At 41.9% G+C, this 18,573-nt stretch overlaps 2 protein-coding genes across 2 annotated transcripts in view; one reads left to right on the top strand and one right to left on the bottom strand.

Annotated features, from left to right (window-relative positions):
- Nucleotides 1–651: 651 nt before the first annotated feature.
- Nucleotides 652–6,372, bottom strand: ddx49 (DEAD (Asp-Glu-Ala-Asp) box polypeptide 49). Its single transcript, XM_068589603.1, has 13 exons — nucleotides 6,258–6,372; nucleotides 5,701–5,824; nucleotides 5,349–5,434; nucleotides 5,099–5,220; nucleotides 4,553–4,740; nucleotides 3,793–3,933; nucleotides 3,397–3,472; nucleotides 3,097–3,173; nucleotides 2,828–2,925; nucleotides 2,594–2,668; nucleotides 2,107–2,195; nucleotides 1,696–1,767; nucleotides 652–1,393 (listed from the first exon to the last, which is right to left on the bottom strand). Exons 1-13 carry the CDS (start codon nucleotides 6,370–6,372, stop codon nucleotides 1,217–1,219), a joined length of 1,440 nt encoding a protein of 479 aa, XP_068445704.1. The 3' UTR covers nucleotides 652–1,216.
- Nucleotides 6,373–8,934: 2,562 nt separating this feature from the next.
- The window catches only part of LOC137793698 (homer protein homolog 3-like), a 30,270-nt gene continuing 20,631 nt past the window's right edge, over nucleotides 8,935–18,573 (top strand). Inside the window, exons 1-2 of the mRNA XM_068590002.1 lie at nucleotides 8,935–9,101; nucleotides 11,240–11,285. Of these exons, the coding sequence (XP_068446103.1) occupies nucleotides 11,263–11,285 (23 nt within the window). The 5' untranslated portion in view covers nucleotides 8,935–9,101; nucleotides 11,240–11,262. The remainder of the gene's footprint in view (nucleotides 9,102–11,239; nucleotides 11,286–18,573) is intronic.

The following is an 18,573-nucleotide window of genomic DNA, read 5'->3' as shown; positions in this document are numbered from 1 at the left end:
AATGTAGTTAAAAAAAATCAAACTACCAGCATAAACGAACCTTCCTGACATCAGAAGGCTCAAGAAATCCACAGAAAAGGACTTGATGTGTTTTATTTTTCTATTAAAATCAGGCCAGGTAGAGGTGGGGGTCAGCGAGGGCGGGATGGGCGGATGAAATAAAAGCCACCTTCCTTCCTTCTATGTGGAGTAAAACATAACGAACGCTGGTAGAATATTTTGTTTTTTTCCTTCTGTGGATGTGTTTGATTTGTGATGAGCTGTTCTGCCTGCATTATGTATTCCTTGTAGAGTTCCTATCGAGATTTGCGGATTCCCGAAACCCTTTTTCCTGAAGAACTGTGTGAACCTCGAGTTGATCCAAACTTTGCTTTTGTCGGGGGATTCGCTGCTTTGTGTGTCACATTTTGTTCAGATGGGTGTTATTTAGCCTTTTTGTGTAGTTTTATTAAAAAAAAAAGAAAATGTTGTTGTAGCAACTCACTGACAACAGGAAATGGGAGTGGACGGTTTCCTGTCTTTGAGTTTTGTATCTTCTCCTCAAACTCTCCGAGGGATTGTAGTTTTCATTTTAAACTCTTCCAGGAAAGACGCTTTCTGGACACAGAATGTACTCCAATGTTTCCCACCTGCTTCCCATTTCAGCAGACATGTGACAATCATGTTCTACGTAGACGTTTCCATGTTTAATTGACTTTAGGAATAGCTCTGTTTTGTTGACATTTGTGCGAATCACTCTTTAGTGCATCAAATTAGTTTCTCATATAAACCCGTTCACACTGAAATCCTAACATGTTATAGCTTTAAGAACCTGCTGCCGTATTATTGCTTTGGTGTTTTTCTCATCTTGAGCCCCAATGAATTGCAGCGTCTGCAGCGATCGTTTGAAGATGCGATTCAGTCGTGAATTGGTCGTCAAACAATTTGCATCCGAACGCTTCGTTGTGTCGGCGTGCAGAGGTCGAGAGGTCGAGCGCTCGGCGTGATGTAAATACATTTGAAACATCTTTGCAGTGAAGTTTCATCATGACATGGTGGTTCCTTGTTAAACTGAATCAATAAAGGCTGTCAATTTGAGCACTTTGGATGGTTTGGAAATCAGATTTAAAATGTATTTCAAATTTTATTTTCAGATGCTCACACAATCAAATATAAGAGGTATTGTACAGGGGTAAAACTTCTAGTATTTATATACACACATGGGTTCAGGCATATTCTAGGCGGTTTTCTGCGCTGCCTTTTTATTCTTCATCTGTTTTCTCTTGGTCAGTTTCTTCTTCAGCTGTCCACGCTGCTGTTTCTGAACGGCCTCCTGGATTATCTGCTTAAACTTCTTCTTCTGGCGCCGGATCTTCTCCAGCTCTGTCTTCCTCTTAGCCTCCAGCTCTGGATCCTGAGACGGCAGAACGATCACCCGAAATAGGATTGATGGGAAAATAGGGTTAAATTAATAGTTACACACTTTATTTAAATGTGTTTAATTAAGGGGCGTTTCCTGTAAACCATTTTTGTAGGACATCAATACTAACTACTGGCACCAAAAAAACGTAACCTACATTTTCAGTTACATATAAGTCTAGAGAAAATCTGTGTGCTTTATTGTTCTTACATCAAACTTGACTTTGCTAAAATGTGCTTGTTGAAACTAATGCAAATGTTTGATTGTTTAAAAAAAGAAGAAAGAAATTAACCCACCTTTCCCTCCAAGATCAGCTGTTTCCTCTTGTTGGTTTCCTTTTTCTCATCAAACTCTGTTGACTCGAGTTTCTACGATGCAAAAAAAAATGAAGAGTTTACCACAAGAGCATGTTGAGAAGGTTCAGCACCAGGAGTGTCCAGGCTGCAGGACAGGACCTGTAGGTTAACGGACATTAAGTCTAGACTGCTTCAACTAACACAATGTATTTAAAATTGTCTATACCATTTTAGATTTAATTGTAAAAATGTAAACATGCTACCATTTCTTGCACTTTGTTTAATGTTGTGCACCACGACACATTTCTCATATGTGAAGACGTGCACGGCAATAAATGGTTCTGATTCAGATTCTGACAAACTGGTGCCCTAAACTACGAGAGGCTGAACAAGAAGAAAAGGGTGTCTTACTATTTCACACTTCCGTCGGGTCACATTGACCTGTGTGAGGATCTTCAGGACTTCTTTCTCTTCCACAGGATATTCCTTCAGCTTCGTCTCTGAGAACACAACAGATGAAATTGGAACACACCACACTAACACACACACTAACGTCTCACAACACAATGGGATCTGGTATTTCTAGCTTGTTGGGAGTCGCTGGGTAAAGCCGAGGAACTGCGTTCGTCTTAGATCCATGACCTTGACAACACGGCCTCTGAGGCTTCCTGTCATTTTCAGTTGTGTAATAAAGAGCAACTATTGAAAGTGAACATGTTATCCTGATCAGAAAAGTAACTGATTAAATAAAGGACAGGTAAGTCACCAAACTATCAACCGTAAAGACAAGTTGGCAGTCTAAAAAGAGTTTCGTTGAGTCCTGAAATAACTCACAAAAGGAAAAAGTCTTCCCCCGTTCACCACATTTTAATTTAGTCTTTACAACCAGGCGACTTACGAATCAGTCCTTCGATGGAGTGGACCAGGTTGATGTCGTACTGCGTCACCAGAGTGATGGCCACCCCATGCCTCCCTGCAGAGGAAGAAAACCTCGTCATGCACGAGCTGCATTTATTTGAGACGCAACGTGATGCACAGCGAGGACTCGCGTGACGTTGGCATTTATGATCTCGTCCCTTTAAAACGGGACAGTTAAGATTCACGAGAAAGTCGACGAACAACTTCCTCTTACCCGCTCTTGCCGTTCGCCCGACTCTGTGGATGTAGGTCTTGGGGAGGCCGGGGGTGTTGTGGTTGATGACGACCTGGACGGTTGGAATATCCAAACCCCTGCGAGTCAGAGAGAACAGGAGGGATGTCAAAACAAGTCGATGACGCTTGAATCTCTCAGTCTGGAACGGTGTGACTTGAGGAAGAATTGACGGACGTTAAACTTTGAACAAAAGTGTACAAATGAAGACTGCCATCATCCCTGAGGAGAAGGTCAGCGGCGCTTCTCACCTGGCAGCCACATCTGTCGCAATCAGGATTTTGAAGACGCTGGCCTTAAACTTGGCGAGGTTTGCAAATCGTTGTTTCTAGTGAAGATGAAGAGCAAACGGTCATTCTGCACACCTGCATTAATCTCCTGCATGCGATATGTTTATATATTTGACTATCTCTCTAATAGTGTTAATCAGGGACCTTTAAAACATCCCTCAACAGGCCTCCATCACTAAAATGTACCTCTTCTCTGCGATCTGGCAGCTGCCGGTGTCACAGTGATGGATTAATGAAGTGAGTGAGTTGCACTCGTCTCACCTGTTTCATCATGGAGTGCAGGGAGATGGCATGGAAGTTAAATTCCCGCAGCATCATGGTGAGGATTTGGCAGTTCCTGTGCAAGAGACAACTCATTATTTGATGGCATGAATATTGTTTTCATGAGAACCACACCAATTCAACAACAGCATGTACATGCACAGAGCCCTCTGGCTACGGATTGCACTCAGATCCACGCTTTAAAAACATAAAAATATATAATTTCACCTTGTAAACTGAATTTCCTTCCACATGTATGCTATAGGTAACGCATTTAGTTCCACTATTCCACAAAACTGCAGCCTCAACCATCATCATAGAGTTGAATCAACAGCATACTACATCACAAGTTTAATAAAAGGCGACAAAGGATTGAATGACATCTGAGCTTCTTACTTGCACGTGTTGGTGAAGATCATGATGGACCAGTCGTCGTGCTCATCAGTAAACTTCTGGATCAGGTGGACCAGATAGGCGTCCTTCACCTTCTCCGGAGTGAGGATGTACCTCTGGTCCAGCTCCTCCACCGTCCGTGTCCTGTTAACCACAATATTTCAATGTTCCCGATAGATGGATAGAGGACACGGTGCAGAACAAAAGGAGGAGGTTCCTCGAGGGGATTTAACGTGTTTCTCTTCCCACATCAAAAGATGAGAACAATAAAATCCAGCAGTGATATTGTTTTGTTTCAGCACCCCCTTTAAGTCGAGTGTGACCGTTATTACATCATCTGTTCAAACTGAATACATCTGCATGAGGTTGTATCTGCTTTCTGCACGTCTGAACCCTCAGATGGTATATTAGCATTCCCTAACCCAGCACAACGCTCATTCAACCACACGCAATTCCCATGATTTGCACGGCTCTGCCTTACATCCAAAGGGCATTTGTGTCGAGAGACACGCTTCAGTGATTAGTTGCACCTCAGATTAGATGACAGGCAAACAGATTTTCCAGGCCGGTGCTCCTGTTTTATAAATATCACGCAAGATTTGTCACACAAAAAAAAAAGCATCTGAAATGAGGCACAAAAGCGTCAAATGAAATAAGTAGTTTCCCTGCAAACGAAGATTAGAACATAGCTCAAAATGAGACCTGTGATGAATTAGCTAAATGTTTCTAATGACGGCTGTTAAATGGCAGCCGGTTCACTCACTCGGATTTGCTCTCCCAGAAGAAAGGTTTGTTCATGGCGATGTCCTTCAGCTCGTGCAGCGTGTCCGTGAGTGTGGCGCTGAACAGCAGCGTCTGACGTTTAGCCGGTAAAATCCCCAGGATCGTCTCCAGGTCTCTGGTGAAGTCGGTGCAACCCTGCTCCAACAGCCGATCCGCCTCATCCAAAATCTGACAAACGCACAAAAAACATTGTGACGTGCTGTCTGAAAACGTATACAAATCAATCTTTTTTGTTAAAGTACTGATTTCAGCACAATATTTTGTTGTTAACTTAAAAAATACCTGCCAACTAAGTAATATAATGTTAATTAGCCGTTTAAAAAGAACCAACAATAAAAGATATGTATGGTAATCTGGGGTTAAATAGGGTTTAAAAACAAAAAAGCTTAGTATCTTATGAGAGAAATAAGCAATATCTTGCACACAAAATTCTAATGTATTTATATCCTAGTATTCCTGACAGATCCTAAATATACGAGAGCTGCAGCTGAGACGAGGCGTTGAACATTGGTCATCCTGAACTCACCAGAAACTGGATCTTGCTCATGCTGAAGGTACTGGAGCTGCGGATGTGATCGGCCAGCCGGCCGGGCGTCGCTACGACCACGTGTGGTTGGTTGGTCAGTTCTATGGCCTGGCTCACCATGTCTGTCACAAACACAACGGCAACAACAACAGCAGCAACCCAGAGGAAAAAAACTCAGGTATAATTCAACAGTGACAAGCAGCATTTTTCATTAACGTTTCTGGAGCAGACTCTCATAATTAATTGTTACCTAGTCCACCGACGATGATGCATTCTTTCAGACCCAGCGGCTTCCCCAGCACTCGAAACTGCTCCGCAATCTGATAGGCGAGCTCCCTGCATGACATCACATGTACAACAACATCAATGCTGTTCATCTCAACTCAAGATTTATTTAGATCTGATGTGCCAATGACTTCATCATTAAGATTGTTCAGTTTAGAGGCATTGTTGCAAAAACATGCAATCGTGATCAACATCTGGAAATGACACAACCTGAAATGGCCAGAAGTGAGAAAGGAAGAAGAACTGTTACATAAAAAATTACACGGAAGAGGGAAACAAGTCAGCAGGGTGCTCCAGCTGCGTCTCACAGCACTGACCTGGTGGGAGTGAGCACCAGGCAGAAGATGCCATATGGGTCCTCAGACAGCTTCTGCACCACCGGAAGCACAAAGGCTGCTGTCTTCCCACTTCCGGTCTTAGCACAGCCCAAACAGTCCCGACCTGGGAGGAAAAGCACCGTAAGCACTTTACCTTGTGGTAACTTTGGACGATTAAACTTAAAGTATTATAATACTTTCCTCATCTTGGGGGCCCAAACTCAAGGAAAAAAACAGATGTGTTGTTGCTTTGATGATCTACAAACTCACACACCTTGAAGAACATGACTTTCTTTCTTTTTGAATGTATAATGGTCTACTGATGTTTATTTTGAGAGAGAAAAGCATGGGAAAACAGTTAATTAACAATACTAACTATTGAAATGGAGCTGACATCACATTTATGATCATTTTGACTATTTATCTTCCTCTCGGTGTTCCTCCTGCCCGAAAAAACGTGAAGATTTAACTGAACTCGCTAGCTTTTTTAATGGAGATCTGCAGTACAGATGCTGAGGATATGTTTAACGAGATGATTAAACAAAGGGTTGTCTTACCTTCCAGGATCGGCGGCATGCAGTGTTCCTGGACAGGAGTGGGTTTGTTGATTCCTAGCTGTTTACACTGTTTAACCAGCCAGTCCGCGAGACCCAGCGACGAGAAGTCCGCCATTCTCTAGGGCTCGAAGAACAGTTCTGTGTACTTTATGTTTCTCACTGTCAGCTGGAATACTCTATTTTAACGTTGAGTAAAACATCCTCGTGTGTTACACGGTGACCAACTGAGAGTCGCAATTTGATTACGTCACAGTACGACGAACGTATTCGTCTTCTTCTCCGAGTTGGAGGCTGCGCATGCGCAGTGCTGCCCTCTGTCGGATGAAACGAGTATTGCGTTGGCTCTGCAGCCCTGAACCCAAGTTGTACGTTAATCACATATTTTTGATAGGCTGACTTCACCTTTATTGATACATAAATTAGCTCCTTTTAAATTGAACTTTTCACTGTATTAGGTTATTGTTTCAATAAGGTCACATGTTATTTTAAATGCACTTATTGTAAGTCGCTTTGGATAAAAGTCGCTTTGGATAAAAGCGTCAGCTAAATGACATCTAATGTAATGTAATTATGTAGGCTTGAAGCACCTTCTAATTTCCATGAAGCTGATTTCTACACAATGGTCTGACATTCAGAGAGGAGGATTGCAGCTTTTTCCCATAATCACAAAACAGCTTCTTTAACTTTTTTTTTAACAATTCAAGATTTGATTTTCTGTCCAGACTATACTTCCAGTGCAGACGATGCCATGTTTGCCACATCAAGTAGGTCTTTGTCTTTCCAAGACACTCAGCCGCTGCTTGATTTGGAGAAACAGATAAAAAACGATTTGAACAAGATCCAGCTGTGTGTGCACCGTGGGGCTGCCAGAGGTGATTATACCTTTTGTGTTAAAAGCAGAGACCTGGAGGTTCAGCTCCGTCCTGCCCAGACTGTCCGGCTGTGCCGCATCTGCCTTGGACCAGCTGAGAAGTGTCTCTTTAAATGAGCATGAGGGTTGTTTGCATGTAAAGGCAGAGATCTGATGCTCCCTGCTGTCTCTCTGCAGCAGCGAGCAGCAGTCAGCTGCATCGCTGTAACGGCCCACTGAGCAGCAGGACGAGCACAGGAGCTGCCCTCACCGCGCTTCCACTACATTTGATGCTCTCTCATGTTCACCCTGCATATACATGCAATAAGTAGTTCATTTTGAATCAGATGTGATGAATGAGGTGAAGCTCAGCTCTTTCTAAGAGCGACGCAGTGATTTTAAACAGTTTTTTAGGAAAGTTGAGACAATGAGACAATGTTCATAAGATTTCTTGTCAGTTTTTGGCTATTTGCAGCTAAATGGATGTTTTATATTCTCCAAATTGCACTTTACTATAACTTGAAGTATAACTTTATGGAATTTATATATCTTATTCTATATTGTATGTATTTGGGGTAAATTCCATACGATGTGTATTTTATATGTGCGTCTTTGTGTGTTAATGTTTATTTACGTTTCTGACTATAACGTGTCAGACCAAGTCATATTTGTTCAACTCAATTTGATTTCATAAATCTTATACATTTGATTAGTGAACTGAAAAAAAATAATTTAAGACCTGATTGTGTTTCTGATCCATTAATATGCAAATAATTATACAAACTATATGTACTGCAATCACATTGCATTAAGACTGTTGCAGTTCCTTTGTTGTGAGTGTATTGTATCAAACTTTTTGATTTGGTTTTGTGTGATATTTAAAAAATCATATTTGTGTAGTATTAATCTTTCTACAGTTTTGTTTAACTAAATAAATATTCCATCCTGAGTATTGTGGGATTTTCAGAGAGATGAACACATGACTCATTTATTTGGTGACATCATTTTTGCCCTGAAATATGCTCCCCTGCTTAATGAATAAAAGCATCAGACTAATGCATAATATTCCCATGGGGACTTAATGTAAATGTAGCACAGTGAGTTTAATGAGCTTTGAGGTATTAAATAAGCAGATTTCAAATCATATATTTGTTTTGTATCTCAACAGCAAGATATTAATTTTTTATATCCATCATATGATGGGATTACAATACAGCTCTTTATGAACAGATTTATATAAAATAATATCTGATTTAACGTGAGATCAACACAGTCAGTGGGAGCAGGATTATACATCTGACTGATTATTTGTTGAGGCTTTTATTGTAAACAACCATTTGGCTTCTGTTCTTCCACCATCATGCGTCACGCTTCTACTACGCTGCATCTCCAAAATATGCACTGAAGGGGCTTTTAGGACATCCGCAGGCCATTTCCACATGAACTATTTAGCAGTCTGACATTTAAGTGGAGAGTGGTGATATGGGGGAGGGTGGGGGTCGGGTTTGTCGTTCGCTTGTGGCCATCAGGTGGCGCTTCAGAGGCTCCACGGTCCCATCGAGAGAGTTGAATGGGATCCCAGTGTGATCTGGCACGGAGGCGGGAAGGGAGCGCAGCGCAGCACAAGTCCTGGACCAGATTTGAGCCAAAAGCAGTCTGCTGCCTTGACTTTTATCGACAGTCCTCCTGTCTGCCCGTCCCGCAGGACCGAGCCGAACGATTCACGGTGCGTAATTACGCATCGCGACGCATCCGCGGCGTTTTTCTGCGTGAAAAGCCGCGGACAAAGGAAGGAAGGAAGAACGGCTGGCTGGAGTACAACTGACTTGAGAAGAGAGGAGTACTGTCGGAGGGGAAACTGGAGAGTCTGGAGTCGGAAGTGATTTGTCTTTTCTTTTTTTTCTTTTTCGGAAATGTAAGTTGCGTCCAGGATTTCGGGGAAGAAGCAAATCCGTTTGGAAACCGAGGAGAAAAGGACAAAAAGTGTAGTGCTGGTGAGTGGAATTAGTCCTCAAACAGCATCCAGATCCTCGGAGCATGGGGTAAGTTAGACGTTTGTGTCTGAAACGTTCAGATGGCGAACTCCTGCTGTCCGGACGCGATTTGTCCAAATGACGAACTGCTTAGAAAGTGAACTTTATGGAGACTTCTCAGCTTGTGACGCTATTGTCTGGTTATTGTCTTTCCTCCTTTTCAAGTCAATCGATCACACTGTTACCATCACTTCACGTTTTTAATGTACTGTTGTACATTCTGAAAGCCGTAACCGTTATTTGTGAAGTCTGGTGTTTGTTTATACAAGAATGACATGTGTTACCAGGTCAAATTCACATGGAAGGTCCTGGTTGCGTTACACACACACACACACACACACACACACACACACACACACACACACACACACACACACACACACACACACACAATGTGTTTCAAATGTAATCAATCAGTTTATAGTCATATGATAAAACACACAACCAGATTACTCATGCATCCTGCAGTTAACAGAATTACTGTGATTTCCTCTTCTCTATTCTTCTATTTGTAAAACACACACACACACACACACACACACACACACACACACACACACACACACACACACACACACTTCCACTGGACCTTCCAGGTAGATTGCTATGCAGGGAATCCTGTGTGGGTTTGCTTTGGGTGTCACACTGTGCTCGTGAGGAGATTATACATGCAGGCCTTTAGTTTGGTCCAGACACACCTGGACCCTCCTCACATTACTGTCCACGCTGTCAGCCTCCCCCCAATGCCGGTCAAGTGACTACTCAAACGGATGAGCGTGGCGTTGAAACATTGAAGTGGAGTCATTGGGATTTCCAAATTCCTCAGACTATCGCGGCTGCACAATGATGCAGCATAATGCTGCTGCTCACCGGCTGCCACTCAGTTCCTGGATTCCTCAAAAGGTTGTCTTCCTTCAGATCAGGCTGAACTTAAGTCTCCTCTTCCAATGAGACAAACAGAAACTTGTGGGTTCAGGTAACCAACGACGTGCTCGAGGAAGCGTCGGTTCAGATGTGACGACTGCTTGGTGCCAGTGTTCCAGGTTACTGGGAATATCTCTGTCTAGTTCCATATTCCACATTTACTGAGACTGGAATATTTAAAGATAAACTGTGTGTTGACAACACGCTGATCTTTGCACCAAATCTGTCAGTCTCTGAGCAACCTCTATTCCAACTATAAGATTAATGCTTTCATATGTAACCTTCAATCCATTGACCCAGATACATATTCCAAATGTATGTGGACGGGACAGGTGAGGTATCGGCACGCAGTTTGTCTCAGTCAGACTGGCACGACCTGCTTCATAACACCTGCAGTCTGGTGTGTTATTGACCGGAGCCTTGACACCAACATCGGATCTGATGGCGCGTGTTTTGATGTCCAAATGAAAGTCATGGCAATGACCTCTGGGAGAAGTGATGGATGTCGTCGCAGAGCGCACTCAGACAGGACCCTGCACAACTCTTGACGGATGGAGATGGTTCTGTCAAAAGCGAGCACCAGGAGGAGGAGCCTCTTGATTAATACTTCTGGTACATAAACCTAATGATTATGAGCAGAAGGCAGTTTGTCTTAAAGTGCTTCAGCTTGTCCATGAACACTTTACAAAAGGGAATATGTCATTTGATGGTGAGGCAGTCTTCATTTAATCAGGATGTTATATGTTTCTGTAACACTTTCTTTATTTACAACCCTCTGAATTAAAGAGGTGCTCCTGAATGTACAGAATAAACATTTGTAAGTGATTAAGTCATGGGAAGGGGAGCAACATTTGTGCATTTAAAAAAAGAAAGATGCATTTCTTCATCCCATTTCTCGTTTACAAGAGCTAATTACAATAGTTTGTTTTGTCAATGAAAGCTTGTGATTCAGGTTCTTCCCTCTTAACGGATGAATTACTGGCTCAAGAACATTTTTGCTACCTCGAATTGTGGTTTCCATCCTCAGTCTAGTTGCGGCGTCGCTGCATTGTCACAACATGTCATCATTGTATGAGCACCTGGTGTCCGGAGCGTCTTCATGAGGACTTCACTAACATAACCTGGTGTTTTTCTCTCTTTGTAACCTGCCTCCTCTTCCCCACATTGTGCTGCAGAGGACTTGTTTGTGAGCTGTAAAATGTTCCCGGTACATCGAGAGAGGTACGGACATACGTGCACGTGGTCTCTGTGTTGTGGCTCTGCATGGCGGGGGATGGGCGGGAAACTCAAGTTTAGTTGTTGATCTCCTCCCAAATGACACTGGGCATCACATATGCCCGTTATCGAAACCTTCCATCTGCAAAAAGCTGCAAAAAATGCCAACCTTGAGTTTATTATTCAGGATCCATGACTCTTGAGTGAATATGGATGATATTTGGCAAACAAAATGAACATTTTAACTTCAGTAAAATGTCAGATTACGACGGCTTTTAATGGGAAAGTTATGAAAATGTAGTACAAGCCTACACAAAAGGCTCTTTTTCATATTTTAGAATACAACATCGGTGCTTGTACTGTTGATACTTTGGGGATCAATCGGCCATCTCTCCTCCATCAAACATTTGTTTGCCACTGAACAAAAGCCGCCGTCATCACATCCCTGTAATGTTTCCCTCTCCTCAGCATCTGGATACTGTGAACTTTAAGCTCTGACTCGCACAGTGGAGGTTTCATGATGTGCAGATATTTATTATATTATATGTCTGTTGTCTCTTTCGTCACATCGTCTCTTGTCCGTTGCTCCGTTGCTGGATTCTTAAAAGTTGTTTAACGTTGTATTTTATAAGTTGTTGGTATGTTTTGCATGTTGTTCTATACTTTTCTAAATAATTACATCCATCAAAAGTAGTGTAAAACAACAACAATGTTCTCCCCTGACGTGCACTGGATTGAAAGCATCAAATCACAAAAGGGAAATCCTCCAGACGCATGACACACATTTCTTTTCTTCTTTTATTCAGAGCGTCTCTTCCGTGCATCATCCAGTCGTACAACCCAAAAATATACAAATCGTGCAAATCTGTTAAGTGAAACAAATAGGAAGTGTACAGCAAGTACATAAAGTAACGTTAAGGAACATCAACATGGCTTTGGGCCTCGAGGCTCTTTGAGCGTGTCGTTTGCAGCGGACCGTCACTGTGGCATGCTGGGTAACTTGTCCTTACATAACAGCGTATAGCTGGAAGGGACAGTGCCGTCACAACTCTGTTGTGTACGTTTTTGCTCCACATTCTTCTAACACTAGTAATGTTGATGGTTTTAATGAATAACAGTTAAATTATTATATATTTCTGATTTTAAATTCTGTATTTTCAATGTAACCGACCATGAACGTCTCTGGAGGAGAACTACACAACACAGTCTACAGTTGCAAATATGTCAAGTCTGTTTTTTTTCCAGTTATTTCAGAGTAGAATGAGTTAGATTAGTACCATCATTCAATAATGTTCATATTTAAACATAATGAGCGGCTCCTATCCGTCTAATGGAGTTTCCTCCATGAACCAGAGTGTATGTCAATGCTGTATCTGAGACTGTGTGTGTGTGTGTGTGTGTGTGTGTGTGAGTGATGTAACTCCATCATGGCAGGTGTGTTGCTGAGGCGTGCGGTGCAGAGTGTGAAGTTGTCTGTACGAGCGGTTCTCCAGCACAAGGCCGAGCACGAGCATATTTGGGCTCAGAGGAACACACCGTTTCAGTTTTAGAGGGAACATAATCGGCTGATCTTCAGTAAATAACTCCATAAAAGCTTTTCGGTGTCTCCGTCCTCCTGCTGGCCAACGAGGAACCAGCTGCTCTGCGGGGAGACGTTTTGAACAGTCATCTGGGCAAACTCTTTTTTTCTTCTGTTCACTTCATTTCATTTTGTTTTTATTGGCATGAAAGTAATAACAGAGCCGCCGCCAATCATCTCGTTCTTTTTCCTGTCTCTCCCCCTGACCTTCATGTCTTGAATACAGAAAACCCTTCAGCCGTGTGTCACCTTCTCAGTGTGAGAGCACAACAAGTTATCAGTCCGATGAGTTGACCTTCAGATAAACTGAAGTGCTGGGTCTTAAAAACACAACCAGAGTTCACGTGTCTGGCATTTTTTCCAGGTACAAGCTCGTGATTGCGCAGCGTGAACATCGTTTGGTGAGGTTTTCGTCGGCATCTTCTGAAAAAGTGACGACTATAAACGTTGTTTTGCTTTTTATACAAAGCTTACTCGTGTGAAACCGGTGGCAGCGTATGTATATACATATAAATATATATATACACATGTTGTGCTGCAGATACGGTAACTTGTTGGACGGCTTCAGCTTGAGTTAGCGTTTACCCTCGCGGTGCTATTTCGGTATGTGGTCGTAGCGTGTCATGTTGCCAGACTGGACCAGACACTTTCGCTGGCTCAGGAATGTGGACACGAGGGTTTACTCTCAAGAGGTCAGAGGAAGCGGATCTATGAAGAGAAAAATGCTTTTGAACGGTAAGAAAGGGAAACAAAACCTTTTTTTTTCCTGTCAGTGAAGTCCCCAGAGGATGGAAAACCACAGCACAGTTCCAGTTTTGTGTCGTCTTAAATGCACAGATGGTGAAAAATGATGCTCTGCCGCTCTCGTTTAGACTGAATTTAAATGTTTTTTTCAAGACTTTTGGGTCAATGTGTTATTTAAGCTGACAGTCTGACACTGGTTTCTGTGAATACTTTAATATGTCTGTAAATAACTCATGTTCTCGCCCTCATCTGTATATTTTACTTTTCTCACTTAGACAGAAACTCGACCCGAAGTGGGAAAAAATGTTCATGAGGCGACTGAGAAGAGAAAATAAATCAAATAATATTACGTTACATAAATCTTCACAATGTTACATCCCCAGTGTAACGGCAATACTGTGCTCATATTCATAAATACTGTGTGTGTGTGTGTGTGTGTGTGTGTGTGTGTGTGTGTGTGTGTGTGTGTGTGTGTGTGTGTGTGTGTGTGTGTGTGTGTGTGTGTGTGTGTGTGTGTGTGGTCGGGCCTTGTAATTATTCCTACTGTCAACACTGGTCATAAAATACAGTTATTGTTTGGTGAACAGAGGCTGAAACGAGGCTCCAGCAGTGTGAATAAGTCAACTATTGTGAAGTATTTTAAGACGGATTTGAATGAAATTGGAAATATTTTACGTGCTGTTTCACACAGGTTAATTTTTTTTTTACCTTATCTGAATTGATGCGGTAGATATTGTATTGTTAAGCCTCTCAATAACACTGATACTGGCCGGTATCAGTGTTATAATATTATAAGGATTGTTGTGTGCAAAACAATCTGTTCCCAGAGCATAAAAGAGATCCAGAGTTCAAACGTTTTGCTTCGATAATTGATTGATTATCAGTTGTTGTTAAATTGTCATTTGATTTATGGACAAACTATTTCAGATCTACATTATGGTCCAGGTTGGTAAAGCATCAAAACTGAACTGTCAGTTATTGTTTCTGTGGGAGTGATTGACACCTCCATTGCCGCTCCGCTGGCACAGGAAACAGTCAGTCAGTCACTATCGGTGATTTATTTTTGTTTCCTCTTCCACTAAACATGCTCTTGGGTCTAAACCAAGCCGAGAGGGAGAGCGCCAGCTTCTGAAACACATTCAACACCAAACCAAACACTGGAATTATAGATTCTGATCCGTCACGTGACGCCGGGAGACCCAGAAAGACTTCTTTCTGTAGACTTTCACTGGGAAAAAGACACCTGGAACTGTTGATATGTTACCAACGCAACACAAAAATATAAATCCTTTTGTCCTAAAAGGTGTAAAATACTCTATTTTCCTTCATATGTTCATGTGAATGTTCAAGAATGAGCGACTGAAAGGACCCAACGGATGCTGAAGACCACGGTTGATCCGGTGCTTCCATCTGAATTTTATACTCGGACGTTGACCTTTTTTTTGTGCAACTTTCATAAGAATGTGTCTGGCAACAATAGCAACAGTAGTGTTGCTGATCAGGGTTCTCTAAAAGTTATATTTGCGCCTCCTTTTTTTCCAATTTCTGCTGATCCAAACTGAGTTTTATGACTCGTTGCCCAACTCGGGGATTCCAGGCGACGGTCCAATATCCATCAGGACCGCAGACGCGTTGGCACCCTTTCAAACACCGACGGCGTCGCCCTCGGGACCAGTCGAGGGTTAAGTTGTCCGCTTCAAACAGCGACTCTTTGATTGAAGTAAGACCCGCTCTCCCCCTCAGCTGCAGGCGTCTAAATCATCAGATTGCTGCAGACTTGTGTGGCGCTTGAATACAATGACGTCCAGAAGTATGAAGGTAGATTTGTGTCTTTTTTTTACCCAAGCAAGTTTCTAGTTTGTAAGTAAATTATCTCAAAATCTTTGCTTTCAATTAAAAAAAAAGGTAAAAAAAAAGCTCATAAAACTAAAATTTCCTCTCAAAAAAAGACATTTTCTCTATAAATTTTTTTTTTTTAAAAGCATTTTTTTTAGAGAAAATTTCAGTTTTGAGAGCGTTTTTTTAGAGCAATTTTTTTAATCGAGAGCAAAGATTTAGAGATAATTTACTTACAAACTAGCAATGTGCTTGGGTAAAAAAGACACAAATCTAAAGAGAAAATTTTCCCCACAGAAGCAAGAAAAGGTTTTTTTGCCCATTTGAGGTTCGATCCGATTCCCCCGCTGGTCTGCCTGCCTGGGCTCGCATCCCAGCAGAGCTTTCTCTCTCTCGCGTCCCACAGGTATTACCGGCCGTCTTTTCTGTCTCCGGCGTCCTGACCCTGAATACAAATAAAGCAAATCCCAAAGAGGACTCGCTCCTCTCCTCAGACGGACAAGTGGCTTTTCCTTCAGCCCTCGGGTTCCTCACATTGGGTTTAGCACGTTAGTTTCAGCACTATTACTGCAAAAAAATGTCGACAATTACTTTTGTTTTTTCATAAGAGCCAGTATATACATTATATAGATACATTATACATACTCAATACATTTATTATTATTTTTAAAGTAAAATAATCATTTATTTGATGGCAAATATTACTTTCCTCGTCCCAGCTCGTCAGTTTGTATTTGTTGTATTGCTTTCTTTTGTTTAGTGTGATGTTATCAGCTGAATATCTTTAGTTTTTCAGTGTCTGTTGGCCTCCAGGAAATTGTGAGCGTCACTTTTCATTATTTTATGACAATCAATTGGTATGTTATTAAATGGAGAAAAGAAATAATATTATTATGGAGCCCTACTTTCATTGTCTAGTGGTGAAACACTGAGAGGAGTTGTGTTTGCATAATGTTGATGGGATGGAAGTGTCAAACTAGTAGTAGTAGTAGTAGTAGTAGTAGTAGTAGTAGTAGTAGTAGTAGTAGGTTTTCTACTTTTCATTCATATAAAAAAGCGATGTGATTTTTAGCGCCTGAAACTGTTTAAGCCGTCAACATGTTGTGATGTTTTTGACCTCTTTAATTACTGAGCTGTAATCTGATCTTCCACCAATCACGCATGAATGTGTAGCAAGAAGTGTGTACAGTGTGATGGAGGGGGGGGGGGGTGTGTGTATATATATATATTTGACCTGGAATTGATAGACAATAATGGATCGAGATGACCCCTCACTGGCTTTCGGCCTCTGGCTCACAGCAGGAAGCGCGTACCCTCTGACTGATGTATGAAGATAGTACTACACACAAATACAATTTAGAGGTACTCTGATGAGTTTATTTCCATTTAACTCTACATTATACTACTTGTAGTTTCTGCTTTGTCACGTTTAGTGCTGACTGAAGGTACTTTGCCGGTTTTAAGATTTTACATACAAAATAATTTAGAAGGAAAGTAAATATGATTATTAATGCATTGTTTTCTATTAAACCGTCAAATAGCTCACTGTACATTGTAATGTTAAATAATGAGACCTGAGTAGGAGTTTACAGCTGGAAACATTGCCTTCATTAGAGGGAAATTGAGCATATTTCCTTGGCGGTGTTGCTGTTGCATCATCCGAGGTATTCAGACCACATCTTGTTCTTTTATCATGAACATAAATATAATATCTTGTGCTGAGGGTTTTTTTTATGTTCGGCTGCTTCTAGTTTTTCGTCAGTCGTCAATGAAAAGCTATTCAGGTAGTCAGATATGAGTAGCTGTGTCCTTTAAGTCATGCAGGGTTTGACTCTCACAACATCTGATTTGATTAAGGACCACACGGTTTCATGTTAATTGGATCAGGTGTGTGTGTGTGTGAGTGTGTGTGAGTGTGTAAAGTACCGACTACACTCCCCCTGTGGCGGTGGAGCTGCTGGGCAGTGTTTGCTCACCTCCTCACCTCAGGAGGATTTTAATCCAGTTTTAATTTGCTCATATCATCAAAGCTCGACGTGACGCTTCCTGTCTGAGCTGATTACCTTAACGGGCTTTTCACAGAGCAGCGTGAAGACGGGCCGAATGAATGATGGAACATGCGTTTCTGTGTGATCCGCTGCGATGGCCGGGAGCTGACGAGCAGACCGCCATCGTTTCCCGTTAAAGCTGGGACATTTATCGCCCGCCCGTCGCATTACAAGCCACCGCCAAACACATTCACTCAGTCAATCATGCTCAGCATCACTAATCATGTGGCTGCGTGATTAAGTACTTCCATGGTGCTGCTGATTTGTGTCTGATGTTTTGTGACGGTGAGGTAAATGTGGAGGTTTACCACAAACCTTCTCCCTGAAAAGCTTTTGTCACGATACAAATCCTTTGCACATGTTTCTCTTTCTCAACCTGAAGTAAAACATGTCTGGTTCTTCTGCCACAGTTTCCTGTTGAGCCACGACATGTTTTCATGTGACAAATTGCTGCTCAAAAAGGGACGCGCTCAAGGACAGTTGCACGGCGGCCGTTAAAGGTGACGGAGATAACGAACTGGGACACCGACATGCTCCAGCTGATCGATTTGATGCAGCGATTGACGGCCATGTTGCCTCAGTGATGCCCTGTCTGCCTCCTCACAGAGACTTTATATCCTTAGCTTTACGCAACACTTCTTGTGGGCATAATTGGGCAGAGGTTACAGGTAGAAATAATCTAAATGTCTGATTTAAAACACCAAAGGGAACCAATTCATGGACCAATTGATGGACTGGTGCCATCTTCATAACTTAGTGATTTTTAAAGGGAATTTCTTAGAAGTGACGGACAACAGTTTGAGAACATGTTGCCATCTAATGCATTGAGGCTTCACGTTTGTAAAGCTGTGGTACTTTGAATGAGAAAACATTTGACATAAACTGCAATTGTGAAGCGTGCATTGCCAATTAAACGTGCAGTAAATCAACATGTAATGTTCTAAAATGTCCTCAGACAGGAATCTTAAGTGCACTCTATCTATAATGGCAACAGCAGAAATTAATTAATTTAATTGCTGTCGGGTTGAAACATTTAGAATAACAGTTTGGTAACTTTCTGTTGATTGCTGTGGTCGTTGCTGATCCT

This window comes from Clinocottus analis, unplaced genomic scaffold, assembly GCF_023055335.1.
Source record: "Clinocottus analis isolate CAN_PGR_092001 unplaced genomic scaffold, fCliAna1.0.p SCAF_23, whole genome shotgun sequence".
Taxonomy (NCBI): domain Eukaryota; kingdom Metazoa; phylum Chordata; class Actinopteri; order Perciformes; family Cottidae; genus Clinocottus; species Clinocottus analis.
This window is presented reverse-complemented; position numbering and strand designations above follow the sequence as displayed.

Excerpts from the sequence above, each read along its gene's own strand:
- ddx49 (XM_068589603.1), bottom strand. The coding sequence starts at position 6,372 with ATGGCGGACTTCTCGTCGCTGGGTCTCGCGGACTGGCTGGTTAAACAG. Across the intron at positions 5,435-5,700 it reads CTGGTGCTCACTCCCACCAG|GGAGCTCGCCTATCAGATTG; the intron begins GTCAGTGCTGTG and ends GATGTCATGCAG. Across the intron at positions 1,768-2,106 it reads CCCGACGGAAGTGTGAAATA|AAACTCGAGTCAACAGAGTT; the intron begins GTAAGACACCCT and ends TTTGCATCGTAG.